The 12,281-nt window shown below is 38.0% G+C and overlaps 1 protein-coding gene across 1 annotated transcript in view; it reads left to right on the top strand.

Moving 5' to 3' along the window:
- Window positions 1-11,397, top strand: part of MMP2 (matrix metallopeptidase 2) — a 28,979-nt gene extending 17,582 nt beyond the window's left edge. Inside the window, exons 9-13 of the mRNA XM_005526354.3 lie at window positions 792-933; window positions 4,836-4,972; window positions 6,776-6,935; window positions 9,599-9,708; window positions 10,436-11,397. Of these exons, the coding sequence (XP_005526411.1) occupies window positions 792-933; window positions 4,836-4,972; window positions 6,776-6,935; window positions 9,599-9,708; window positions 10,436-10,539 (653 nt within the window). The 3' untranslated portion in view covers window positions 10,540-11,397. The remainder of the gene's footprint in view (window positions 1-791; window positions 934-4,835; window positions 4,973-6,775; window positions 6,936-9,598; window positions 9,709-10,435) is intronic.
- Window positions 11,398-12,281: the final 884 nt, after the last annotated feature.

Genomic DNA, 12,281 nt, shown 5'->3' with positions numbered 1-12,281 from the left:
AGAGTTCAGAACTTAACCCAGTTGCTTTAAAGCATGCTTCAAGATGCAAGGTGAAACTATCTTTCTTCCTCTTTTTAACTGATATAACCCTTTACAAACTGCTTTCTATGTAAAACAAGTATTCAAAAAAACCTTCTTTTCTCACTTTATCATCACAAATCAGCTACACTCCTTTTCTCATACAATAAATTAACCCAGTGTCTGAGAAAAAGAGGCAAATGCCTCACGACTAGCAGCAGCCAAATAATAATACCAAATAAAATAAACCAGATGGCAAAATGCATGTTCTGAAAAGTACATTTTGACTCTTGGTGAGGGAAGAAAGATCATACAAATGGCTCAAAATGCATCTTTATAACTTGCCAAATATTGGCACTTCTTTAAAAAAGAGAAATTCACTTTGACGTCTTTCTCAGCAGAGCTGCACATAATTCTGTCATGGAAGGACTTTGAAATCTTTATCTTCTTTTTAGAAGCCAGCAAAATAAAAATTGTAATGTTCACTTCTGAACGCAGTATAGTCACTCCTAATTATCTCTCAGCTTAAAGAGGCAGCTCAGCCCAGACAGACACACACAGGCACTGTGTCTAGAATGAGGCACACAGAGGATTAAGGCAGGAGTGGAAGTCAAGGTTTTCTTCTTCTGAAGAGATTGTATTATCAGTTTTTCCTCCTTCAAGAACTCACTCCAAATGATTATCCTTTCAGAAACCATGGCAGCTCTTGCTCTCCTGCAACCTGTGCAGCCCTTCATTCCAGTCTAACAGAATATCTCTGTTCACCATCACAGAGGTGTCACCTGATGTCGGACCAGGGCCAGGGCCAGGACCAGGGCCAACCCTTGGACCTGTCACTCCAGAGCTCTGCAAGCATGACATTGTATTTGATGGAGTTGCACAAATTAGAGGAGAAACGTTTTTCTTCAAAGATAGGTAAGTGAGACAAATTGCTTACCAAGACAGCCTCAAGTGAAGGAATCTGTGAGACCTATTAATCAAAATTTAGAAATTTTTTATCAGGCACAACATCCACCCTTTGTTTTGTATGTTCAGAGATGGGAAAGTGTCCTAATCAACTCCTAAGAGAAATGGAAATTGTTTAATTCAGGCTGAGTCCAAAGTCATTAAATAACAGCATTTTGTGATTCATGGCTGCTGTAATAACACAAGGACACTGGTGATTTGGATAGGTTACACATGTGCAAAGCCTCCAAGACAGAAGGCACCAAAGGCATTTTTGATGCAAAAGCAGAGACATTCCTTATAAAATGAGGTGTCTGCTCAGCTGTGGCTCCCACTGCCTTTGCCAAGGACTGTACTACCCAGCTGCTCAGCAATGAAGAGCATCTCCTAAGGAGTATGGGGCTTGGCAGCACCATTGTGAGAGACACTAAAGCTCCCTTCTTCCCTGTCATAAATCAATACCAAATTTGGAATCATTTATCCTAGCTACCCTGAACATTCTCCCAACTCCTCTGAAGATCTGGGTCCACACACATTCAATGAGTGTGCCAAAATCAAACACTGTCTCCTATCACATAAAAACATATACAAGTATCTCAAGCTAAGGAAGTATTGCAACCCACCTGTTCATTGCTCCTTGCCAGTTGTCACTTGAAATTTACAAGGAAACAGGAACTAACAAACAAGTTCCCCTTGCAAAATAGCAATTTAAAAATTATTTGTATTTCCTGGTGATTTACCTGAGTCCAGCCATCTTCTCCAGATTCAAACTTTCAGCTAGATATATGAATATAATGTATGATATATGAAGCATTTATTACTATGCTGCATGGTTTGACTCTACTAATCAGCTTTTAGTAACAAAAAAACATTGTTTGTTAGTTGATTTTTAAGGACAAATACAATGATTCCATGTATTTCCTTCTAGATCCGATCTATATGATACCCAGAACAATGGTGCTTTAGGTTTGAAGTTGGACTTAATCTTTACCACAGGCTTTGTGTTTTAGCAATGCAGAAATGGAATTTAAACCTTCTGCTTGTAAGCTGCTTTGATCTGCTCTGTGGGGATCACTCTGATACCTTTTGTATTTTTTCTCTTGGCCCTGTCAGCAGCAGGCTAAGATTCCAGTGATCCTTACTGGCAAGCAACATTCTTTCCTTGGCCACCAAATGTCCCCATAGTACTGACATATCAGCCTCACACAAAGCCTCGCAGGGCTAGCCCCACGACCCCATGCCAAGTTTGCCAAAAGCAGTGCCCACTTTTGCTAATTTATTCATCAGAGTGCTGAAGTATTCACCTGAGCTTAGCGCCCTCAAGGGTAAAACATTCTCACAGCAGTGAAACCCCTACCAAGTTCCACACCATACCCAGCTATTGCTCCTCCTCTGCTCACTCGTGGCCCTTGGTTTTCAGCCAGACCTCCACCTTGCTTCTGCTCTTGCAAACCGGTAGTCACACAAAGGAACAATGTAAAATCCACTCCTAAACCAGCAGAGTGATCCAATATTCCATATAATCCCAACAAAACAAAAGTATTTTGCATCTAGATAGAGTTGGTCTAAGAACTATGCAAATACCAAAACAATCTGCTCAGACTGGCTCAGCCTTTATCCAGCACGCAGCAAAAGCAGACAACTGTTGAATTGTTTGGCTCTGGAATGGCTTTGCCTGTCAGTCTTGCAGCTTTCCAACTATCAGGCAAACAGCATTGTGACTCACTTCTGGAATTCAAGAAACAACTGTCTATCATGTGTCGTGTGACTTTTATGATTCATGAAAATTACCATAGAATCCAACTGTCACATGACAAAGAGAGTAAATAGCAAAAAGGAGGTCAGATATGATTAATTCTTTCAAAAAAAAAATTATTTTCCCTCCCTGCCTCAAATCAAGGAAAGGAAATTACCAGGAAAGGGGAATTACTGAAGGTGCTGTTAGCCATAGAGAATAGTTGAGCTTTTCTGTTGGGCACAGAATGCCCAAGAACAGCATTTCCAGAAATGGGTTTATTCTGAGAGTCAACAAAGTTCACACTTTGAATTTTATCAGGACACTAAAAAAGACCCACTTTCAATAACTACATATAAAAAAAATAATCATCATCATCATCATCATCATTGCAAATATAGATTATGTTAAAATATGATGTAAAATACCTTCTGTAACTAAATTATTAAATCTGTCTATAAATGTAATATAAAGATTTAATATGGATGAGTTAAAATATTTTATTGTGTTCAAACTTAAATGAGAAAGCCAAATAATTAATTTCACCATTTCCTCAGTAAGTTGTGTAGAAATAGAAATATCTTCTACCCAATTCAAAAACAAAATAAAATTCAGCTTTGACAGAGTTTCCCTTTCCAGAAGAAAACTTCACCAATTTAACAAGTCCCTTGAAATGTGTGGTTTATTAAAAACCTGGTGTTAAGTCTCCGTTGGCCCTGGAAAGTTTGAAATTCATGCAGATAGCAATTACTGGAGCTGATTCAGCCATAAATCAGGTCCAAACTTGACTGAGAATTCTGTAACTTGGATTTTTAAATGAACTACTTTTATGAATGCAGTGTTATAAAGATTTTCTGTATGAATTTCTGTTCCATATCATATTGAATCTGCTTTTCTGTCTAAAAAGAGATGCATGAATCTAACAGTATTACTTATTACAGCGTGTCATATGTGTTTTAACACTTTCAAGAGGAGTAATTAGCCAGATGGCTTATTTGCCTCTTTTTAGTAAATGAAAATTATGAATCATGCTAAGAGATATTTTTGTACATGTTGAAAAATACATCTGTGTATGCAAAACAAGGATAGGATAACATATTACTATCTTCATTATTGATAAAAATACAGCAATTTTTAAAATTAATTTAGGACTGCTCCTCCAAATTATGGGCCAAAAAAAAATGCTGTATAAGATCCCAGGTTCTCAAAGGTATAATTATTCTAGGCAGGAATGGGTAATGACAACTTATACTCTGCAAAAAATAAAATGCCAATAGCACCTTGAGCTTCAGAAACATATTAATGGTAAAAGCAGTTTGACCTCAGAATTTAACACTTATAGCTTGGTGCAAGAGCAATTCCACCAGCCTGCTGATTTTTCAGTTTATGACCATGTCAAAACTTTTGTTCTGTTGGGAAAAAAGTTCTTCATTCTACGGAGGATGAAATAGCAGTGCCTTTTTTAATACCAAAAGCCCTCAGCACAAAGCTCTGCCATTTAAAGATAATTAGAGCTTTTTAAAGCTTAAATCAAATGATCATCCTACTTATATATAAAATAGCCAATAAATTACCCTTTGCATTTCTCTAATGAACGTTTTTAGTGCTAGCAGTTTCTTTTACAGCCAAACTCACTTCCAAGCACTATGACATACAGCTATTAAATTTGAACTTTTAGTCACTACAATAGTAATTGCAAGAGCAGTTCATGGAATACAAAACTCTGCTTTTGTCAAATGCTCATCCATCTGCTCCATACACAGCAGCAGGAGGGCTCTAACAGTTTAAATGCTGTGTAAATGAGTTTATTTTTATGCTCAAAGCATTTTATTTGTATACTCAAAGCATAGGATAAATTTTGCCCCGATGCAAAAAAGCAACAGGAAGCAATCAGCGCAGGAATTTCACCTGCAGTCCAGCATGCAGCTTATGGTGCAGCTCCTCAATAAATGAGTTTGCTTTTCAGTCAGTGAAGACGAGAGTTACAAGTGCGTGCTGCTGCTAGCTCATGTGTGCGCATGTGTGTGTGTGTGTGTGTGTGTGCATGCTCATGCCGCCGGTGCCAGAAGTGATGAGAAACAGATGTGCTGCTGAATTAGTTCATTGTAAATCTTGTACAATTTTCTGTTCTGCTCAGATTCATGTGGAGGACTATAAACCCCCGAGGAAAACCCACAGGTCCTCTTCTTGTTGCTACATTCTGGCCTGATCTGCCAGAGAAAATTGATGCTGTCTATGAGGCCCCTCAGGACGAGAAGGCTGTATTTTTCTCAGGTATTGGTTTTAAAGGCTATATTTATTTTTTTTTTTTTACAGGTATGGGTTTTAAGTTTCAAATGTAAGTAGCCATTTGCATAATGTTGCATTCAAGCTCACTTTCCTCTGAGGTATACCTGGGACAGGAATACGTGTCTAAGGGCCAGCAGGTAGGGTGACAGAGCTCCCTCTTCCCACTCTGAGGGTTTAAGGACAAAGGCTGTATCTGAAAGATTCAAAACAGCATTCAGCCCCCAGTACAACAAAAGGAGAACTGTAAGCACCTAGAAAGAGACATTCAACAATAAGCAAAACCAAACAAGAATCATTATTTAAAATGCAAACCAACAATAACAGCAGGAGTTCTTTCCTCAGTCACTGCTCTGTTTTTCTTGTTTCCCTCCATTTTAAGCTATTATCTCAGCACATGTTTCTTGAGAAGACTACATTTTATTTTTTCTCCTCATGCCTCTCCATGTCTCCTTCTCTTTTGCCAAAGACTGACTTCCACTTTGGCTTCCAAGCATCTTCCTCGGTGGCTCATCAGGCAGAGGTTACAGGCGGCCGTGCAAGCTGCCTCCACAGGAGAGGAGGAGGACAGGAAGCTCTGCTCTGTCTGTCACATATGGTTCAGCTGTAGTAGCCAAATGAGCACTGTGAGCAGAGCTGTGAGACTGTTTTCAACATGAAGAACTGAGCCAGCAAAACCTAGGCTCCAGTATCTACTAAAAACATGACTAAACAACTCCAGACATATAAAAACCATATGGCAAAAGCTGCTGTACGTTTTCTGTACAGGAAAGAAAAAAGCAATGATAATCTATTCCACATGGCTCAGAGGCCATTTGCTTTAGTTTACATGGATGGGGGGAAAAAAAACTAAAAGAAATCAGGCAAACCAAAACACTTCAAATATTGCATATATTATATATAATCCTATCATATCTAAACCTCTCTTCTTTATAAACTCCAGGAAAACATAGCTAGCCTGCTTTAAAAAAAATATAAATAAGAACTATCAAAAAACAAAGATTGGTTTGAAAATAACACAACTGTCATAAAATACTTAGTAGTTAGTCCCACCCTTTGCTCCTGAATAGTGAATCACTAACTTCCAAGAATCTCAAATGCTACACTTTACACTTTTCTCACTTTAATACCTACTTACTTACTTACTTTCCCACTAACACAGAATCAAAGAAATGTCCTTTCATGAATAAATCTTTCCATGGCTTTCAGAGAATCCAGTCAGGCTATTTACTAAGCACACTATAATTCCATGTAAAGAACACAGAACACTACTACATAGTCCACTAGTACATACCTGGAAAGATATTAGATAATGTTGTGTGACAAAGGACAACAGTTTTTTCTGAGCAAAAACTTCCTGTTAATCACCCAATAAAATCACTCAACAAAACAAATAAAGGGTGAATATGAGCTGCTGCATTTGAACATCAGGTGCCCTGCCTGGTTTCAGACAATTTTCATCACACAAAAAATTTCCTGTATAAACTACCTGTTTTAGCATATAACCCCAATGTACCAAGGCAGTGTCTGCCTCAAAGGTGCATCAGCTAAGAAGGGAGGAAGCAAGAGAAAAGAGAGGTTGTCTTTTCCTGAGGCAAGGAGCACTTCAGTAGCAAAAGCACTGTTAATCACAGTCCACTTGGATTGTAATCACAGACGGTAAAATACTAGAAAGACTAGTGGTACAGCTAGCACAATAAAAAATGACATGGCAAAGCAAAAAAGAAGAAATACACTTTTGTTTGGGATTAATAAACTGGTTTTGTTTGCTTTTTTTTCTCCCCTACTTAGGAAACGAGTACTGGGTTTATTCAGCCAGCAACTTGGACCGGGGCTATCCAAAGAAACTCAGCAGCCTGGGACTGCCCCCCGATGTGCAGCGTGTCGATGCAGCTTTTAACTGGGGCAGGAACAAGAGGACATACATTTTTGCTGGAGACAGATACTGGAAGTAAGATGCATTGAGGGGTGGTAGGACTGTCAGCCAAGCTGTCTCTGGGGCTGAATGCACCCTGAGCTGCAGGAGGCAGGGACCAAACACGGGGCACATCCTGTGGGAATACAGAACAAGGGCTGCCAGAACAGTGCTGACAGCAGGAAAGTGCTTCAGTACAGCAACAGGAAACTGGCATGTGTTTGAGAAAAAAACAGCCTCAAAAACAGCAATGGAAGCGAGTATCTCGGAGTGTCTGTCAGGCTGCCCACCACTAGCAAATCATCCCTATGCCCCCATGTCCCAGCAACTGCCCCACATCACTCCCTGGATCTTATGAGGGGCAAGATGTCCTTACAGTCAGCTCAGAAATGCTGGGAGAAAACTCTGCAAGGAATTCCTTAAAAATACACTGAGTTCCAATCCCTTGAATCCAAAGACTGACCAGATTCCCTAAGAAATTCTTTCACTAAGCCATCAGGTTTAGAGGCACTGGATTTAAAGGAAACAGCACTGTGACTACCAAAACATGCTGGGGATGACTGTAAATCCTTTCAGCAGCTGATCTACCATCACTTACACCTTTGCTCTACTAATATAGTTGGCACTGAGGAAACCTGAACAAACCACATGTGTATCTGTAAGTACTTTGAGAAAAGTCTTAGCTTCAATTAATTTTGACAGTGTCTCAATGCTCTCATGTTTCCAGTGAAACTCAGGTGACCTGCTACCATACTCTTATCTTATCGTCCTAGATTAAGAAAGAATGTCCTTAAAATGTCTCAAGGCTATTACTGTGGTAGAAATAAATACCTTGCATTACACCTGATAAGTCTACTAATTGTATAGTTGTATTTAATAGAATTTCATTACCATAATTGCCAGGAAGATCTGGCACAAAAGACCATCTTAAAAAGCAGAGGAGGAACTTTTTGAGTTACCTCTGGGCTATCAGAATGGCATCAGAACAAAACAGAGGCCCTGAATCCTGCAGTCACTGTCAGAGGACTGTTCCAGGAACAGTACTTAGGAATGCAGATGTTACACAACAGACTGAAAGTGGACCCACACAATAACTGACAATTTAGAGGAAAGTTAACCACCAGAAATAACCACCAGCAATCCAAAGATTCTCCAGCCTTTAAAGGTTCATTCTGAGAGATGTTCTATATAAGATATCAAAGGAGGTCTCAGTATAATTGAGTCCATTTTATGTGAACAATAATTTCATGTTATGATTAAATGGAATGACTTTCTTTATTTTATCCAAATGGCTGTGGATTCCAGTAAGTAAATAAAATACTCTTTCAATACAATTGCCACTTGATCATAATTTCCAATTACTTTAAGGACAGTAATCTTCTCCATTATCTAAAGAAAAAAAGAGAACAGAACTAAAAACTTAAAGAATGTTATTCATTCTTTAATGTAGTATTGCAGAGACCATTTAAACACTTACAAAATTCTCATACAGCCATTTGCAACATTTCAGACTCCTATTAAACTTACAGACTATGAATTAAAAAGCTGCTGGTCTCCTCTGTACCAACTATTGTTTTGATTAACTGTACTGCAGGGCCTCCAAGTAATTCATCACTCCAATCACAGACAATATTTCTATCAAAGTACCTTATCAAGTGCAGTCACTGCAGAATGCATAATTTATTGTTAAGGAAACAAAATAGGATTAAGTGATTTCTATCTGTATAAAGAAAGCAAGCAGTTGAAAAATATTTCAGAAAAAAATGCATCTCAGTTAAACAGACGCTATAACCCTTAAGTATGTGTCTGTTACATTTTATACAAGGGCTCTGTCAATGGAATCAAAATAGTTACATACCATAGTCCTTCCTGTGTCATTATCACACTTACTTTAAATGGATTTTTTGGAAGCCTTCTCTTTCCTTCATTCCAGGCACAAGCTATTTTAGTGTTATTATAACAAGACTGTTGAGTATAACAAAGTTTTGTGAGGGAGAGGAAAAGGAGCTGGCTCAGATTCCACAGCTGAAGTTTTAAAGCTATCCAGCAAGGTATTAGAATTTCTTTAAATAGCCCAGAAAAAAAAAACAAACAAAACAGTAAGGAATTTAAATTAATCATTTAAATTGATTTTGACCAACCTACTGCTTGTCAGTACTGGTGTAATTTTGGATATAATCCAAGTAGTTCTGAAGAGCAATGAGAGAAAAGTAACCTGAGATACCTACAGACGTGGACAAATAGAAATTGGGAACATAAATGATTTTCTCCCTCCAGTACTGTCATAGACAACCTCTCTGAAGTCTCCTGCTCCTGAAGAGGTGCTTGAGCACCTGAAGGGTCGTTGAGGCCTCACATGCTGTACTTGAAGCCTGGTTCAAACTATGTTGCTGTGCTCAGGACACCTCCATGACTCCTGCTCAGCACCAATTCCCATCAAATTACATTGCTGGAAAGAACTTTCCTTAGAAAGCATATTTTCAATTCAGCATTGCATTTTTGAAGGAAATATGTAAAATTTCACAGGGTTTTAAAGGAATCAGCAATAATTATAATGAAATAGAAACCATGTTACAATCTCAATTATTATATTTCTGTTTGTTTTATATAGTAACATTTTCTGAGGACACCCCAAAAAAATTATATTATAATTTAACATTAAATGCAGATTTGTAATGTAGAAATATAATTTCCTTCAGGTACAATGAAGAAAAGAAGAAAATGGAGCTTGCATCCCCTAAATTCATTGCTGACTCTTGGAATGGTGTTCCAGATAACCTCGATGCTGTCCTGGGCTTTGGGGACAGTGGTAAGCTGTAATTCTGATTTAAGTCACTAACAAACTCTCTTATTTGTTTGTTCCAAAACTCATTGGAGACTTTAACTTCTTGTGGTTCATGAGCCAAAGGAGCCACCCAATGCCTGATGCACAGGATGTCCTACCAGGATGCATGACCGAGCCAGTTCTTGTGGCTTGGACATTTCCCAGCTCCTTGATACTCCCCAGGTTCCTCCACACCAGCACACAGTCCCAGCACCATTTCAGCACCATCCTGCCCTAGCACAACCACAACTCAAGTATGATAATCTTCCTGATTACAGGCATGAATGGGTTTTATGTTGCAATTTTTCTTAATTTCCTATGCACTCCAGATGAGATCCTGGCCCATGGTTTTAAGGGGCCTTAAATTTTGCACAAATATGCACTAAAGTCTGAAAGCAACACTGGTGTCACATGAGTCTTGACTCAGTCACATTTTCAACATCTATTTTTCCAGCAAACATTTCATCCCAGAAAATTCTGGCTCACAAAGTAATAACCTTAGTAAGACTTCATTTAACAAGAGCTCTTTTCTACAGGATGGGAATTTTAATGTAGTTTTAAAATATATCTTTTTTATAATACAAATACATATGAATATTTTCAGAAATGAGTCATTCAGTTAATTAAGCTTCATGAAATCACATACAAAAAATCTTCTATCAAGGATTATGTGGTCCATAATCTGAGCATGTTTATTTATTTATTTTAACAGGATATACCTACTTTTTCAAAGATCAGTACTATCTACAAATGGAAGATAAGAGTTTGAAGATTGTTAAAATTGGCAAGATAAGCTCTGACTGGTTGGGTTGCTGAACCATATGAGATATCAATAACCAAATATTTACTTTTTTGTTATATGCCTTATCTGTAATTAGATATAGATCTGAATGCTAATTACTGGACCAGTCTGGTACTGGCACCAAAACACTAAGTACCAGTACTGTACACATCAGATAATTTAAGAGTGTTTGCCTCCTCAGTATACAAAAGATGTTTACGTATATATTCTGGTACAATTTTTCCCTTGTCATGCTAGTCATAGTAGTGCTATGAACAGAACAGCCATCATTCTTTATTCCCTTGGTGCTTAAACAAAGCCTTGGAACCTTTGGAGACTGGATCATGCCCCTCTGTTATTCACATACCAGATAGGCTCAAATGAGATGTACCAGCAGTGCACTTTGATTTTTATTTTTTATAAATACAACTCTGTTATAAATGGATGGTTTGTTTTGATGTTTTTCACCCTCTTACGAGTTTGATCATTACTTCCATTTATTTACATAATAATACAGAAAGACTGTCAAAGGCACAGGTTGCCTCAGGATCTGCTTTGTGTTGATGCATGATAGAATCATGGCAAAAAAACTGTGTTAAAGTATTGTTTTAAAGTACTTTTTATTTTAATACCTTAGTTGAATTTAGCAATTTGCTTCATGCACTTTGTTACTACTATATAACTTGTTTATATGGATGGAAACGACTCAGATTTTTGAAGACAATGCGTTATACATAAAAGTCAAGTATTGTTTAACGTGTTTTATTTTTCTGTTCTTTATAGTATTTGGGGGGTTTTTCAATTAAGCTTTTTGCTTATGCATTAGGCAACAGAAAATGTTCTTTTCACCATCTGATAGAATGTTTCTCATTAAAAAATAAACCAGAAAAGAATGTCCCACGCATGAAGTGCCAACAATATCAATAAAATCAAATTACACTGTCAACACTACTCATGGCCAGGCTCCCTTGTATCACTTAAAATTATAAATTCAGTAACATGTTTTAGTGCATTACCTATCAAAGGCAGAAATATTACCCTAGTATATAAGCACATAGATGGTTTATTTAGAAACCCAGGTTATTTTCTCTGTTGGTTCCAAGGTGCAACTGCAGCAATTTAAGTAAAGAGGTGATTTGGTCCCCTGGCTGCTCCTCTCCTGTCTGTCACCCACACTCTATCACAGGCTACCTCTCCACAGCCCAGGCAGGAAGAGAGGGTGTATGTATCCTATGGGATGTAAGCTGCAGAAACAGAGATGCAAACCCTTATCCTGCCCATGAGATCAGACACCATCTGGCCAAGGATCTTATCCAGCTCCATGCACGTGAAACACTTCAAAATCCTCTGTGGATTTCATCAGGCAAGGGGTCAACCTAGCTCCTTCTAAAATCATCTCTCACTTTAAGTCCATGATTCACAGACTGACCAGTAACTAATACATGAGCCCCTGAGCCACTGGTTTCTTCTCATGTCCTCTACAACTTCATGTTTGTTTACACTCAGTGCTTTCCTGTTCTAAGCAGAGATTTTTACTATGATAATCTGAAAATATTTCTTCTAAAATGGCTGCATTTGCCAAATCATCTTTTAATTGCATCCATCCAGATATAACTCCACCTTAAGAAGCTGTCCATTACTATAGACAATCCTCACCTGGATGAGCCACCACTATTTTTACTTATGCCAAAAGAAATATCTCATTCTCATTAAAAATCATTAATCACTTTCACAATTAGTCTTGCACCAGAGCCAACAAAATAAAGCACAAAACAAA

The sequence above is a fragment of the Pseudopodoces humilis genome, chromosome 14, assembly GCF_049639895.1.
Source record: "Pseudopodoces humilis isolate 2021_Gansu_Grassland_sample_001 chromosome 14, ASM4963989v1, whole genome shotgun sequence".
Classification (NCBI taxonomy): domain Eukaryota; kingdom Metazoa; phylum Chordata; class Aves; order Passeriformes; family Paridae; genus Pseudopodoces; species Pseudopodoces humilis.
Note: the sequence above shows the minus strand (reverse complement) of the source record. Positions and strands in the feature narration are given on the sequence as shown.